This window comes from Xyrauchen texanus, chromosome 34 (genome assembly GCF_025860055.1).
Source record: "Xyrauchen texanus isolate HMW12.3.18 chromosome 34, RBS_HiC_50CHRs, whole genome shotgun sequence".
Taxonomy (NCBI): Eukaryota; Metazoa; Chordata; class Actinopteri; order Cypriniformes; family Catostomidae; genus Xyrauchen; species Xyrauchen texanus.
In genome coordinates this window covers 3214895-3231757 of record NC_068309.1, presented here as the reverse complement: position 1 = coordinate 3231757, position 16863 = coordinate 3214895, and the positions used below count along the sequence as shown (strand labels likewise).

At 38.1% G+C, this 16863-nt stretch overlaps 1 protein-coding gene across 4 annotated transcripts in view; it reads left to right on the top strand.

Moving 5' to 3' along the window:
• Positions 1-16863, top strand: part of LOC127627827 (WD repeat-containing protein 7-like) — a 143501-nt gene that overhangs the window by 24454 nt on the left and 102184 nt on the right. For all 4 annotated transcript variants that reach the window (XM_052104399.1, XM_052104398.1, XM_052104397.1 and 1 more), the window contains 4 exons: positions 1861-2056; positions 3098-3312; positions 13198-13431; positions 16107-16603. In XM_052104399.1, coding sequence (XP_051960359.1) covers positions 1861-2056; positions 3098-3312; positions 13198-13431; positions 16107-16603 — 1142 coding nt within the window. The remainder of the gene's footprint in view (positions 1-1860; positions 2057-3097; positions 3313-13197; positions 13432-16106; positions 16604-16863) is intronic.

Here is a 16863-nt window from a genome sequence, read left to right as displayed (position 1 = left end):
ATATTTCTTTCCTTCCTTCTCTCTCTCTCTCTCTCTCTTTCTTTACGTATTTCTTTCTTTCTTCCTTTCTTTTTCTTTCTTTCATATTTCCTTCCTTCTCTCTCTCTCTCTCTCTCTCTCGCTCTCTCTCTCTCTCTCTCTCTTTCTTTACGTATTTCTTTCTTTCTTCCTTTTTCTTTCTTTCATATTTCCTTCCTTCTCTCTCTCTCTCTCTCTTTCTTTCCGTATTTCTTTCTTCCTTTCTTTTTCTTTCTTTCATATTTCTTTCCTTCCCTCTCTCTCTCTCTCTCTCTCTCTCTCTCTCTCTCTTTCTTTCCGTATTTCTTTCTTCCTTTCTTTTTCTTTCTTTCATATTTCTTTCCTTCCTTCTCTCTCTCTCTCTCTCTCTCTCTCTCTCTCTTTCTTTCACGTATTTCTTTCTTCCTTCCTTTCTTTTTCTTTCTTTCATATTTCCTTCCTTCTCTCTCTCTCTCTCTTTCTTTCCGTATTTCTTTCTTCCTTCCTTTCTTTTTCTTTCTTTCATATTTCCTTCCTTCTCTCTCTCTCTCTCTCTCTCTCTCTCTCTCTTTCTTTCCGTATTTCTTTCCTTCCTTTCTTTTTCTTTCTTTCATATTTCCTTCTCTCTCTCTCTCTTTCCATATTTCTTTCATATTTCTTTCCGTCCTTCCTTCTCGCTTTCTCTCTCTCTTCCTTTCTTTCTTTACGTATTTCTTTCTATCTTTACATCCTTCTTGGTTTCTCTCTCTCCCTCTAGAATTACGTCTTGGTACAAAATGTAATTGTGTGTGGGTGTGGGTGTGTGTGGGTGTGGGTGTGTGGGTGTGTGTGTGTGTGGGTGTGTGTGGGTGTGTGTGTGTGTGGGTGTGGGTGTGTGTGTGTGTGGGTGTGTGTGGGTGTGTGTGGGTGTGTGTGTGTGTGGGTGTGGGTGTGTGTGTGTGTGGGTGTGTGTGGGTGTGTGTGTGTGTGGGTGTGGGTGTGTGTGTGTGTGGGTGTGTGTGGGTGTGTGTGTGTGGGTGGTGCTGATGAGGTGAAGATGAGTTGCAGTGTTGTCATGGTGACAATAATGCCATGAGTGGTGATGTATCTGGTGTGTTTGTCATGGTCAAGGTTTCTCGTGATGTTACATCAACACTTCAGAACATCACCTGTCAGCACACACACACACACACACACACACACACACACACACACACACACACACACAAGCTCCACTCATCTCTGTGTGCTCTTCCTGCTCTACTCCAGACAATTAAAAGTTTTATGAAGTGTGAGACGGCAACAGAATTTCTAATCTCTGGAGTTTCATCTTGGTGACCAATTAGACAGAAACTTTTAATGCTGAATGTCAGGCGAGGAGGCTGCGACACCCAATCAAAAGAACAGGCTCCGCCGTTGTCATGGAAACGGTTCGAGTCTCCCCGTAAGTCATGGTTGACCTTTGTTGCGGGATTCGGTGTGTAACACGAGCGGCGAGTGACCTTAAGTGCAACGCTCTGCTCTGTTTTTTAATTTGATTCTCACTGATATCATTTCCAATTTCATTGTTGGCAGGTTTCGACTCCCTCTTGACTTTTCGGTTGTTATTTAGTTCGCGCAGACGGCGTCGTTGGCATTTTATGAGTCGCTGACAGCAGCTGTTTTATTCAGGGTGAATGAAGCGAGACACAATCGATTTAGAGAGGGATCTTTGAATTTACAGCGTCATGATATCTGACCAAATGAATGTCATGTTTGAACAATGTTTAGGATGAAAATTACCTTTATTTTTTATTAAAGGGATTGCTTCTAAAAATGAATTCTGTCATTGATGTTCATGAAGGTGAACTCATCTTTTCTCATTGTCTCTGTGTGTGTCTGTAGACGCGTGTGCAGCACTGTGTGTGTTCAGTGGCCAGCGATCACTCCGTGGGACTGTTGAGTATGAGAGAGAGGAAGTGCATCATGTTGGCCTCAAGGCATCTGTTCCCCATCCAGGTGATCAAATGGAGGCCGTGTGATGATTATTTGGTGGTCGGATGTTCAGACGGATCCGTCTACGTGTGGCAGATGGACACAGGTGGGTTTTCAAAATGGGTTCCAGGGGACAGCAAGGGATGATAGGGGGTATATATATTTATGAGCCAAAATATTATGACCTTCTACCTAAAATGCAGTTTGTCCAGCACGTGCCACCAAAACAGCTCTGACCCACCAAGGCATGGACTCTACATGACCCCTGAAGGGGTGTATCTGGCACCAAGACATAACCGATCCTTCAAGTCCTGTAAGTTGCGAGGCCTCCATGGATGCTCAGATTTGGGGAATTTGGAGGCCCGTTCAACACCTTGAACTCTTTATCATGTTAATAATGCGCATTATCCTGCTGAAAGTGGCCTCTGCTATCAGGGAATACCGTTGACATGAAGGGGTGTACCTGGTCTGCGACTATGTTTAGGTAGGTGGTGCACGTCAAATTGACGTCCACATGAATGGCCGGACCCAGGGTTTCCCAGCAGAACATCGCCCAGAGCATCACACTCCCTTCCACAGTGCATCCTGGTGCCTTCAATTCCCCAGGTAAAAGGTGTGCACATACACGGCCGGGACTCATTGGACCAGGCGAGCTTCTTCCACTGCTCCAAGGTCCAGTTCCGACACTTGTGCCCATTGTAGGTCCTATTGGCGGTGAACGTGTCATAATGGGCACCCTGACCGGTCTGTGTCTACGCAGCCCCATGCACAATGCATTGTGTGTTGTGACACATGTGCCACAGTAGACCTTCTGTCGGTTCGGACCAGACGGGATAGCCTTCATTGCCTTAGCGGCTCGATGTGTCTTGAGCGCCCAACACCCTGTCGCCGGTTTGTGTTTTGTCCCTACTCGGACCATTGTCTGTAGGTGCTGACCAGGAGCACCCCACAAGTCTTGCATTTTCAGCGATGCTCTGACCCAGTCGTGTATTATAAGAGCTGAGTTGAACAGGACACACACACACACACACAATGTAATGAGTGTAATGGGATTATCTGGTGTTCAGGCTGTGCCAGGTGGGGCAATTTGGATCGATGGATAGTTAGACAGACAGACAAGTACATCTGGTCTGTTTCATTTGTGCAGGAGCGCTGGACCGATGTGTGATGGGCATCACTGCGGTGGAGATACTGAACGCATGTGATGAGGTGGTACCCGCTGCGCTGGACTCTCTCAATCACCCTGCAGTGAATCTGAAACAGGCCATGACCCGCCGCAGTCTCGCCGCGCTCAAGAACATGGCACAACACAAACTACAGACGCTCGCCACCAACCTGCTCGCGGCCGACAACGCTGACAAGGTGAGAACAGTGTGTGTTTTAGAGGGTGTGTACACCTGTATGCATTCAGAGACACATTTTTAACGCTCCCACGTTTGCCGCCAGTTATCAGTAATGAAGTTATTAATAAGCAATAAGACAATGTAGCAATCAAATGTTACAGTAAACACTCAAGGTGCTTGCTCCACCCCCAGTGCCTTGATTGGTTTAATGAAGCGTAATAGTTTGTTCAAATCAATAATGGCAACTATGAGCAATAGTGATGCTCGCCAGAGTGTGTGTGTCAGAATCGTCTTATGCACACATGTGCTCGTCTATTGTGTGATACTGATGGTCAAATGACAGAGTAGTCTGAAGGAGATCTGTCATTATTGTTCACTCGCTGAGCGTCTATTGGACACACACACACACACCCATCTGCGGTAATGATACATAACCACCAGCAATCACACTCTCCGACTATAGACCTCTCTCTCTCTCTCTCTCTCTTTCTCTTTCTTTCTATCTATCTCTCATTCTGTTCCAAAACTTGTAAGCTGCCTCTGAAGGTGGTCAACAGGGTTATGCTGCCTTCAAAGGTACCTCGTTTTGGCCAAATTTAGAAACAAATTTGCACTGATCATATTATTGCAATCAATAAAAACATCAAATTGATCAAATAGCCATGTGTCATATATTGTTGGAAAGCTCTCAAAGTGTATAACTCAACCATCCTTTTGTTTTACTCACAGACAAAAATATAGTGAGTAATAGCCAAGTATGTTTTTGACAATTGTGTTGATGTTGCGCGTATGCCGCGTTTTCGCTTGTAACGTCACGACAAATAAACAGAACACAAAATATCATACCATTATTTAGAGTCTGTGATTATCTTTCAAACGAGTCCACACACAAGATAATCAGATGTATAGATCATTAGATAATCCACATGAAGCACAATGTTACATATGGCCACCAGGAGATGGCGCCAAATACACGACACAGACTCAATGATGACTCAAATGACACAGAATGAAACTCATTCTGTGAAATCTTATTACTAAAATCATGTCTGCATGATGTAAAAAATCATAATCTGTCCCTGCTTATGTCCCTGTTTAGCTTTTTTTGTGGTGTTATAATACAGATGTTCTTGTGCTATGTGGCATTTGTGACATTGTTAAAGTGTTTGTGAGTGAAATGTTTTTTTTTTTTACACTTGTATGAGAGTGTGTGTGTGTGAGTGTGTGTGTGAGTGTGTGTTTGTGTGTGTGAGTGTGTGTTTGTGTGTGTGAGTGTGTGTGTGAGTGTGTGTTTGTGTGTGAGTGAGTGTGTGTGAGTGTGTGTGAGTGTGTGTGTGTGTGTGTGTGAGTGTGTGAGTGAGTGTGTGAGTGAGTGAGTGTGTGAGTGTGCGTGTGAGTGTGTTTGTGTTTGCGTGTGTGAGTGTGTTTGTGTTTGCGTGCGTGTGTGTGTGTGTGTGTGTGTGTGTGTGTGTGTGTGAGTGTGTTTGTGTGTGAGTGTGAGTGTGAGTGTGTGTGTGAGTGTGTGTATTGATTTAATAAGGACCTGCTGTATTGTTTCTATAGTTTGTTTGTTTGTAAACGTTTTTTATCATTGACACTGGTCTGCTAGCGTTGATTTTACTGCACACTTGCAAACACACTTTTCTCACTCTGTTAACTAATACTGCAGTGAGCTACTGTGTTGGATTGTGTTAATTCTGAAAGGCTTTCAAAAGTGTATATTTTAAAGCTACAAGCAAATGCATCTGTGAGGTCAGAGACACATTCATTTAACTGCAGCTGTACAGTGTTATTGGGTAAATCTCATCAAGACCACAATCAAAAGAAAACAAAATATGTTTTGCATTGTTTGCATTAACCACAACTTAAATGGTAAATAGTTTGGAGGGTTTGTAAATTGGAAAACACTATCAGAAAGAGAAAACATATGCATCTCTTGTTTAACAGCAGATATATTAAATCTCCTCTAGAGGGCAGTGTGCTTTCATCTGTGCAGACAATTACACACAGACACTTAGAATTACCCGATGACTCATGATGTCATCATTCTCCATAATTCAGACTGTCTGTCGGACAGAAGAGTGATTTGAAAAAGGGGGTTTTACACCATTTACTGAAAGATAAAACCATATGAATGTATTATGTAAAATATTAAACCATTTTTTAAATAAGGAAATCATATTGGTTTATTAGTTAGTTGAACATAAGGGTGATTTTAAATAATTTAATGCAATACCCTTTAATAGAACTGCTTCACAAGCATTTTTCAACTTCTAGGCTTCACAAGGTACTCCACGTCCTGCATATGTGTGTAATTTTGAAGCCCTAAACTCATCTAATGCACTCTGCAGTAATATTCAGTTAAAGCATTGTTGAAAGCATCATATGATGGCTTTTGAAATCTAAGGCATGTGTCTTTAGTCCTGCAGAAAGTGTCTGAGAAAGCTGATCTGAGATCAGGTGTCCTGTAATGAGTCTCATCTCATCTGATGTGTTAAAAATAGTCCAGAGTGATGCTGGGACAGAGCGCTCTTAGTCCTAATGATGCCGTGTGTGTTTCTAGTGTTGGAAAAACTGTCTGAGCAGAAGTGAGACGGAGCTAAAGGAGAGAAGGGTATATATACACACACACACACACACACACACAGGTGACTATCATTTAAGTGCCCATTCTTGAACACTCAACAGTGTCAATCAGACAGACAGAAAACATGTGCTACTGAGACCCACAGCAGTGAATTCTGTGCTAGAGGGTCAAAAATTGACGTATTGTATTCTGTTGGGTTCTGTTCTATCTGTTCTGTTCTATGTTGTTTGGTTGTTTTCTTTTCTGTCCATTCTGTTCTGTCTATTGTGTTTTGTTTTGTTCTGTTCTGTCTATTTAGTCCTGTCCGTTCTGTCTATTCGGTACTGTTTTGTCCTGTTGTGTTCTATTTGATCTATGCTGTTCTCTCTATTTTATTCTGCTCTGTTCTGTTTGTTTGATTGTGTTCTGTTGTATTTGATCTGTTATTGTTTGTTTCTATTCTGTTCTATTTAGTTCTATTATTATTATATTCTGTTATATACGGTTCTGTCTATTCTGTTCTATTCTGTTCTGTACGGCTTTGTTCTGTTCTGTATATTGTGTTCTTTCTATTGTGTTCTGTTTTGTTCTGTCTATTGTGTTCTGTCTATTGTGTTCTGTCTGTTTTGTTCTGTCTGTTTTGTTCTGTCTGTTTTGTTCTGTCTGTTCGGTTCTGTCTGTTCTATTCTGTTCTGTACAGCTTTGTTCTGTCTGTTCTGTTCAGTCTATTCTGTGCTGTTCTGTTTCATCTATTTTATTCTGTTCTGTTCTATTTTGTTTGTTTATGTTCTGTTTTATTTGTTCTGTTCCTTTCTGTCTATTTAGTTATGTTTTGTTCTGTCTATTGTTTTCTGTTTTGTTCTCTCTATTGTGTTCTGTTTTGTTCTTTCTATTGTGTTCTGTCTGTTTTGTTCTGTCTATTGTGTTCTGTTTCGTTCTTTCTATTGTGTTCTGTCTGTTTTGTTCTGTCTATTGTGTTCTGTTTTGTTCTTTCTATTGTGTTCTGTTTTGTTCTTTCTATTGTGTTCTGTCTGTTTTGTTCTGTCTATTGTGTTCTGTCTGTTCTGTCTAGTTCTGTCTATTGTGTTCTGTTTTGTTCTTTCTATTGTGTTCTGTCTGTTTTGTTCTGTCTATTGTGTTCTGTTTTGTTCTTTCTATTGTGTTCTGTTTTGTTCTTTCTATTGTGTTCTGTCTGTTTTGTTCTGTCTATTGTGTTCTGTCTGTTCTGTCTAGTTCTGTCTATTGTGTTCTGTTTTGTTCTTTCTATTGTGTTCTGTCTGTTTTGTTCTTTCTATTGTGTTCTGTCTGTTTTGTTCTTTCTATTGTGTTCTGTCTGTTTTGTTCTGTCTATTGTGTTCTGTCTGTTTTGTTCTGTCTATTGTGTTCTGTTTTGTTCTGTCTGTTTTGTTCTGTCTATTTTGTTCTGTCTGTTCGGTTCTGTCTATTCTGTTCTAATCTGTTCTATTCTGTTCTGTACGGCTTTGTTCTCTCTGTTCTGTTCAGTCTATTCTGTACTGTTCTGTTTCATCTATTTTATTCTGTTCTATTTTGTTTGTTTATGTTCTGTTCTATTTGTTCTGTTCCTTTCTGTCTATTTAGTTCTGTTTTGTTCTTTCTATTGTGTTCTGTCTATTGTGTTCTGTTTTGTTCTTTCTATTGTGTTCTGTTTTTTTTCTGTCTATTGTGTTCTGTCTGTTTTGTTCTTTCTATTGTGTTCTGTCTGTTTTGTTCTGTCTATTGTGTTCTGTTTTGTTCTGTCTGTTTTGTTCTGTCTGTTTTGTTCTGTCTGTTCGGTTCTGTCTATTCTGTTCTAATCTGTTCTGTTCTGTACGGCTTTGTTCTGTCTGTTCTGTTCAGTCTATTCTGTACTGTTCTGTTTCATCTATTTTATTCTGTTCTATTTTGTTTGTTTATGTTCTGTTCTATTTGTTCTGTTCCTTTCTGTCTATTTTGTTCTGTTTTGTTCTTTCTATTGTGTTCTGTCTATTGTGTTCTGTTTTGTTCTGTCTATTGTGTTCTGTTTTGTTCTGTCTGTTTTGTTCTGTCTGTTTTGTTCTGTCTGTTCGGTTCTGTCTATTCTGTTCTAATCTGTTCTGTTCTGTACGGCTTTGTTCTGTCTGTTCTGTTCAGTCTATTCTGTACTGTTCTGTTTCATCTATTTTATTCTGTTCTATTTTGTTTGTTTATGTTCTGTTCTATTTGTTCTGTTCCTTTCTGTCTATTTTGTTCTGTTTTGTTCTTTCTATTGTGTTCTGTCTATTGTGTTCTGTTTTGTTCTGTCTATTGTGTTCTATTTTGTTCTTTCTATTGTGTTCTGTCTGTTTTGTTCTGTCTATTGTGTTCTGTTTTGTTCTTTCTATTGTGTTCTGTCTGTTCTGTTCTTTCTATTGTGTTCTGTCTGTTTTGTTCTTTCTATTGTGTTCTGTCTGTTTTGTTCTTTCTATTGTGTTCTGTCTGTTCTGTTCTGTCTATTGTGTTCTGTCTGTTTTGTTCTTTCTATTGTGTTCTGTCTGTTTTGTTCTGTCTATTGTGTTCTGTCTGTTTTGTTCTGTCTATTGTGTTCTGTCTATTGTGTTCTGTCTGTTTTGTTCTGTCTGTTTTGTTCTGTCTATTGTGTTCTGTCTGTTTTGTTCTGTCTGTTTTGTTCTGTCTATTGTGTTCTGTCTGTTTTGTTCTGTCTATTGTGTTTTGTTTTGTTCTTTCTATTGTGTTCTGTCTGTTTTGTTCTGTCTGTTCTGTTCTGTCTATTGTGTTCTGTCTGTTTTGTTCTTTCTATTGTGTTCTGTCTGTTTTGTTCTTTCTATTGTGTTCTGTCTGTTCTGTTCTGTCTATTGTGTTCTGTCTGTTTTGTTCTTTCTATTGTGTTCTGTCTGTTCTGTTCTGTCTATTGTGTTCTGTCTGTTCTGTTCTGTCTATTGTGTTCTGTCTATTGTGTTCTGTCTGTTTTGTTCTGTCTATTGTGTTCTGTCTGTTTTGTTCTGTCTATTGTGTTCTGTTTTGTTCTTTCTATTGTGTTCTGTTCTGTCTGTTTTGTTCTTTCTATTGTGTTCTGTCTGTTTTGTTCTTTCTATTGTGTTCTGTCTGTTTTGTTCTTTCTATTGTGTTCTGTCTATTGTGTTCTGTCTGTTTTGTTCTGTCTATTGTGTTCTGTTTTGTTCTTTCTATTGTGTTCTGTTCTGTCTGTTTTGTTCTTTCTATTGTGTTCTGTCTGTTTTGTTCTGTCTATTGTGTTCTGTTCTGTCTGTTTTGTTCTTTCTATTGTGTTCTGTTCTGTCTGTTTTGTTCTTTCTATTGTGTTCTGTCTGTTTTGTTCTTTCTATTCTGTTCTGTCTATTTTGTTATTTCTATTGTTTTCTGTCTGTTTAGTTCTGTCTATTCTGTTTTGTGTTTGTTCTATTTAGTCTTTTCTGTTCTTTTATGTCATCTGTGCTGTTTTGTTCTGTTATGTTCTATTATTATTCTATTCTGTTATATACGATTCTGTTCTATTCCTTTTCTATTTATATTCTATTCTGTTATATACGATTCTGTCTACTCTGTTCTATTCCTTTTCTATTTATATTCTATTCTAGTCTGTTTTGCATTGTTTTGTTCCACTCTATTTAATTAGAGCTGACTGTTCTGTTCTATTTGATCTGTTAAGTTCTATCTATTTTGCTCTGTCTGTTTTAATCAGTTCTGGTCTATTTTGTTTGTATGTTTTCTGTTCTATTTGATCTGTTCTGTGATTCAGTTTTTTGTTCTGTTCCATTAAAGGAACAGTTCACCCAAAAATGAAAATTCTCTCATTGTTCACTTACCCTCATGCCATCCCAGATGTGTATGACTGTCTTTCCTCAGCAGAACACAAATAAAGAACACAAGAAGATAGAGCTCTTTGATGGACCTTTGATGGACCTTAGCATAAAAGTAATCCACACGACTCCAATCGATCAATGAATGTCTTCGTTTATTTTTTACACAAACGTATCGATTCAATTCAAAAGACATTCATTGATCGACTGGAGTCGTGTGGATTACTTTTATGCTGCCTAAATGTGATTTTGGACCGTCAAAGTGCTGGCACCCGTGTGGACCTGTCGGAGCTCTATCTTCTAAAAGACAGTCAAACACATCAGGGTAAGTGAATTATGAGAGCATGTAAAATCTTGGGTGATCTATTCCTTTAAGTCTATTCTGTTCTTTTCTGTCTTCTGTACTGTTTTGTTCTGTTCCATTCTGTTCTATTATTATTCTATTTTATTGTATACTGTTCTGTCTTCTCTGTTCTATTCCTTTTCTATTCTGTTCTGTTCTATTTCATTCGTTCTGCTCTATTCTGTAATTCTGTTTTTTGTGTTCTATTCTATTTGGTCTGTTTTGTTCTATGGTGTCTATTCTGTATAATCTGTTCTAGTGTTGTCACGGTACCAACATTTCAGTAGTCGGTACCAACACCAGTGAAATTTCACGGTACTCGATACCATTTTCGGTACCAAAGTAAAACACAAAAACATGTTACTAAGCAACACTCTTTTATTAACAAAGTCTATAAAACATCAGCAGCAGAACTAAGAACAGAAATATGCCATTGAGCAACACTTTAATTTAAATATATTATTTTTTTAATTATAACAAAACTGAACAATGTATGTTAAAGTATTTTTGAACACTTATATAAGATTTGCTTCAACTTTTGCAACTTTTAATTAAAGTTTTTACCAAGTACTAAAAAAACAGCCTAAATAAACAAACACACAATAGAATTAATAAAAAACTATTTCCAAACTAATGTGTAAAGAGCTCTCTTATTAATAAAGCTGCATATTGACAATTTTTCTTCATGATAAGAAATGCACAGTGACATATATATATATAGATATATCATATTATGATTAAAGTCGCGAGCAGTCGCGTTCTAATTTAGCTGCATTTAGCGTGTGCGCTCGAGGGAGGAGCGACCCGAGGCGGAGTCTCTCTCAGCCGGTATGGTTTCAATCTCTCCCCCTTAGATTGGCACATTCGCGCAACTCATAGAAGAGGCGCCGACCACACAGAGAAATGCCAGTTTCTGAGTTTATAGTTATTAACGTGAGCTGCTTCTGTATTATTTGAACTTTAATAAAGCAATTTTACTGCATTTAAGATGTTACGCCGGGATGTTTCCTTTAAAGAGCTCCGCCTCCGCTTATTCCACAACGAGAGTGCTTCTGAATTTACTTTTTTAATCATTCCCTAATACTTTGGGATCTACCTAAAATAAACTGAGTGCATCTGGACTGATCGGTGTAATTCTTCCTCCATCAGGCGTGAACTGCTGCTCTCACGCGTCATTGTTACAGTTTATTGTGATTTCATGTTACGTTAAATGAGATCAAACGGCTATTCAACAACGAACATTTTTCTCATCAATTTTTATTGATGTCGATAATGTCGCCTAAACGTTTCTGCCCTAATGCAAATGATAATATGCTTTAGCTGCTTGAATAAATCCGGGTGTCTGTCTTTCAGCTGCTTTATTAAGTTTGATGTGTTTCCTCCTTTAGTCAGAAAATTGCAAAAGCAGCGTTTACAAACAGATTTTTGCTGATCTGTGATGTTTCCGTTTTCATCAGCCTCAAATGACCTGCTTTTCCCACTTTTCATTTCGCATTTTTCTCATTTTAGCAGTTAATTTGCTTGCTGTAATCTTTTGCTTGTTGTGAGCGTTCGAAAGTTCCCGTCTGTGCATGGGTACAGGGGTAGACCCGGTACCTTCAGAAATTCTGGTATCGTAAATAATTTTTTGTTTGAGTACAGACTTGGTACCGGTATTTTTGACAACACTAATCTGTTCTATCTCTATTCTGTTCTGTTTTTTCCATTCTGCTCTATTCTATTATTTTCCGTCTATTCTAATCTATTCTGTTTAGTCTATTTAGTTCTGTCAATTCGGTTCGGTTTACTCTATTCTCTCAGTTGTGTCCTTTATTCTATTTACTGTTGCACATAATTCGGTCTATTCTGATTTGATAAAGCCTCTAACCAGAAGTACTAAACCTTCAGCATGTAAGAGGTCCAGCGGTGTTTGTGTGCCAGACATGAATGATACCTCAAATCTTGTGGCTTGTTTTGGAGAGGTGCGATAGTACTTTACAAATTGATCAAACTTTCAATGTATGTTTTTGAAGGAGGGTCCCAAGCCATGTCTAGAGACCACTACACTTTGTATCTGAGATTGCAAGCACACTGCCCTTAATCGGTGTATTTAACCTTTGCATTACATTAATGCCTGTATTTGTCTTTTGATTCTTATTTTGTGTTATTAAACCCCATTTCCAAAATCACACTTCAGCATAAGCCCGATACATGTTTGTTAGAAAGTGAATCGCTGGATTGATGTGCATATAAAACGGACCGGTCGTAAACATCCTCTCTGATGTTTCTTATGGATCGCAGGTGCTTTGGTCATCAAATCAACATTGAATAACAATTAGCAAGCTCGCTATTTAATACCAGCCCGACTGAAAGCAGATGAGTTGAAATGAATGCTGGAGGCTTAATGACCATTAGAGATTATTACACACATCATCAAATAAAAACATTATCTCGAGGAACTTTTGAAGAATGGATTTGAAGAGCACTTTGTAATTAGTGCTGTTATAATGAGCTGCATTTTAAGTCTGATAAAAAGCATCTGCTAAATGACAACAATGAGAAAATAAAACAACGTTTTAGGGAATCTCAAGTGTCTTTGCATGTGTGTGTCAAGAACAGGTCCAGGTCATATTTCACCCCAAAATCAGAAGAAAGAAATTAGAAATTATGTTTGGCGGAAATATTAAAATATGCTTGTTTTTAGGACCATGAGATTTTTTTTGTATTACATATTTTTTATGCAAAATATACGTTGTTTTCCTATGTTTTTGGGGAGAAATATGAACTGCCCGTGTCTTTACTTTCCCTTAAACTTTGTCACTTTCTCTTGTTGTACATTTACAGTTCTGGCCTTTTCTTTTTCATCATAGACAGTTTAACAACTGCTGGAGCAAAACCATTGACCTGAACTCTTTGTTGTTTCAACATCTCCAGTAAAGATTGTTTCAAACACATTTTTCTTGCAGTCTCTTGTAAAGTTGTTCATTTTAAGGCTAGGTTTGCTTTGGATCGATGACTGTACACGATGTCGTTATATCACATTTCAAATACTAACTCAAAGTCTCTGTGCCTGTACAGATGCTTTAATGTAATCTTTAGTCTTTCTAAGAGTCATCATTGAACCCTTTTACTTGTTAAATGCATTTTTCGGGTCTTATTTTGCAAGACTTGAATTGCAAATGCTTTTTCTGGTCCACTTTAACTTGTTTTCTGCTCCTGTAGGGAAACCTTCCCAAATACTCGCATAACTCGCTGGTTGTCCAGGCGATGAAGACCAACGTCACGGATCCAGACATGCACGTGTTGTTTTTCGACGTGGAAGCCGTTATCATCCAGTTACTGACGGAAGAAGCTCAGCGCCCAAACCCCACCCTCGTCTCTCCCGAAACACTGCAGAAAGCACCCGGTGGGGCGGATAAAGGCGGATCCTTCCTGGCCAATAAGATCTTCAAACAGGTCAGAGGAAAGGGGTGGCGTTTAAATCGTTAAGCATGCCGGCGGGCCAGCTTGGAAAAAGAAAAATCAATATATTAATAACTACAGTCTTGAACAATACAAAATAGGTATTGTTTAAAAGCTTAGACGCTCTAGTGTGTAATTGCGAAGTATATGTCTTTGATAAGTGGTGGAGTGGTAGTGGTGGTGGTGGTGTAGTGGGCTAAGTGCATAACTTGTAATCAGAAGGTCACTGGTTCAATCCCCACAGCCACCACCATTGTGTCCTTGAGCAAGGCACTTAACTCCAGGTTGCTCCGGGGGGATTGTCCCTGTAATAAGGGCTTTGTAAGTCGCTTTGGATAAAAGCGTCTGCCAAATGCATAAATGTAAATAATTATGTTAGTGTTGCTTATATGCCGCGTTTTCGCTTATAACTTAAATAAAATAAATGGAACGTAAAAATATCATATCATTATTTAGAGGAGGTGATTATCTTTCAAACGAGTCCACACACAAGATAATCAGATGTATAGATCGTTAGATAATCCACATGAAGCACAATATTACATATGGCCACCAGGAGATGGCGCCAAATACATCACACAGATTCAATGATGCTTCAAATGACACAGAATGAAACTGCAATGTACATATTATTGCACTCAGTAAAAACATCAAACTGATTAAATAGCCATGTGTCATATGTTGTTGGAAAGCTCTCGAAGGGTATTTGTTGCACTCACAGACAAAAATGTAGTGAGTAATTGCAAAGTATATGTCTTTGATAATTATGTTAGTGTTGCTTATATGGCGCGTTTTCGTTTATAACTTAAAATAAAATAAACGGAACGTAAAAATATCATATCATTATTTAGAGTCTGTGATTATCCTTCAAACGAGTCCACACACAAGATAATCAGACGTATAGATCATTAGATAATCCACATGAAGCACAATGTTACATATGACCACCAGGAGATGGCGCCAAATACACGACACAGACTCAATGATGCCTCAAATGACACAGAATGAAACTCATCAATTTTAAATGGAAAACAAGACAAAAACACTTTTTGTTTTGCAGTGATTTTTTTTACTGAATTAAACAAGTATCCAAGTTTTTTCCCCTTGTTATTTAGGGAATTATTTAGAGGTATTTTTAAAAGATGATTTTGTCCATTTTATTGTTAGTAAGCACATTTAATACAACCTTTTAAGTCGAGGCACAAGCTGAGTAATCGGTTAAGAGCTACTGAAACATCAGTACAAAATAATTGCCCGAATAGTCGAATAATCGTTCTAATAATTGTTAGATTAGTTGATTATCAAAATAATCGCTTGTTTCCCTAATTTCAATAAAGTAGAACAGTGCCCAAATTAATCAAATTAATTACATGGTGTCCCGATTAATTAATCGCGATTAATCACATTTAATCGCATATATAAATATTTGCTGAAAAAGCCCCTCATATAACAATAATTCAATATATAATGATGAAATAATTATACATAGTTATCTTTAAATATTTACAAATTATATATATATATATATATATATATGTCAATTGAACGCGTTAATTCAGTGCGATTAATTTAACAAAAAATGGAGCGCAAATCCAAACTAAGAGATCTCAAGATGTGTTTAGAGATTAAGTATTAAACTATATTTAACTGTACACAGTGACCTAACAATGTATGTTTATGACGCACCCGAGACGCTACACAAGCACGTCTGACGCAGGTGTACATTGACGGGTCCTTAAACAAGCCCTCATAATAAATCTCTGATTGACAAATTCACTTGTGTAATGGATTACTGTGAACTGTGTGTCAATGACTGACTTATGATCAATAATATGGTAGTAATCAATACATTGTTCCACTTTTTGTCTTCTCAATGATGAACTCTTCTGCCACAAGAATGTCATGCATTTTAATTATCTGAATATTTATTTTATATATATATATATATATATATATATATATATAACTTTTAAATATTTAAAGATAACTATGTATAATTATATATTGATATAAATATGTATAATCATTATATATTGAATTATTATTATATGAGGGGCTTTCTCAGCAAATATTTGTATATGCGATTAATCACGATTAATTAATCAGGACACCATGTAATTAATTAGATTAAATTGAATTATCGATTGACAGCCCCAATAAGAACACATCTTGAGATTGCTCGAGAAGAATGTAACGCATGTTTGTGTTGTTGCTGCTGAAGTGTTTGTTCACTGTTTAAACTGTGTGTTGCTCATACAGCTGAAGTTTCACTTACTGCCCTCTGGAGTAAACAGGTGGTACTACAAGCTTGAATTTCTCAGGAATCTTCCAGATTAAAGTCCGGGGGCGATTAATTGCATAAATTTTTTTACCGTGTTATTTTTAATAAAATTAATCACACTGAATTAACACGTTAAATTGACAGCCCTAATAATAATATATAATATATAAAACTATTGATTTTAAGTTGTTAATTATAAGTATAGAAACAATATATTTTACTTTTATTGCAAAATATCCAGATATTTACAAAAATATAAGTAGTTTAAGACTTGATTACATCATTCACAGTGCATCATGGGAGCGTGCGGTCGCTCTGACAGCAGTTCTCTGATTGGTGGATTTTTCTCTGATGTACAATGGGTAATGTAGATGTCTTACCTGTCCAGGTGAAAGAGACCATTAAAGAGAACATCAAAGAGCACCTGCTGGATGAAGACGAAGATGAGGAAGAGGAGCTGCGTCGTCGCGAGGAGAAGTCAAAGTCTTTGAGTTTGCTGGAGTATAACCTCACCATGGACACGGCCAAACTCTTCATGTCCTGCCTGCACGCCTGGGGCCTGAACGGAGAACTCGACGACGTGTGTTTGAACCGACTGGGCATGCTCAGACCGCACACGCTGATCTCCTTTGGCCTCATCTCTCGGGGCGGTCACATGTCCCTGATGCTGCCCACGTTTAAAGACTCACTGCTCAGGCAGCTGGCGCAGGGATCCGCAGAGGACTGCAAAATTTCCGTCTCCGAGGTCGTGGGCAAGGGCACTTACGGCATTTCCAGAGCAGTTACCACGCAGCACCTGCTGTCCATCATCTCGCTGGCTAACACACTGATGGGTATGACCAACGCCACGTTCATCGGAGAGCACATGAAGAAAGCGCCAGCCAGGTGAGTTTACACAACACCAACAGACATAAGAAATCCAACACGGAGTGAATGATTGTAGCATTATCACTGATACCATAACCCAGTACCATAAAATTGGACTGCCGATGTTAAAAAGGTCATTAAAAGATGAGAAAAAGGATTAGTTCACCCTAAAGGGAAAATTCTGTCATTATTTTCTCACCCTCATGTCGTTTCAAATCTGCATGACTTTCCTGGCAGAAATGTATTATTTTGATAATACTTTTTCTGAAGAAAGATCG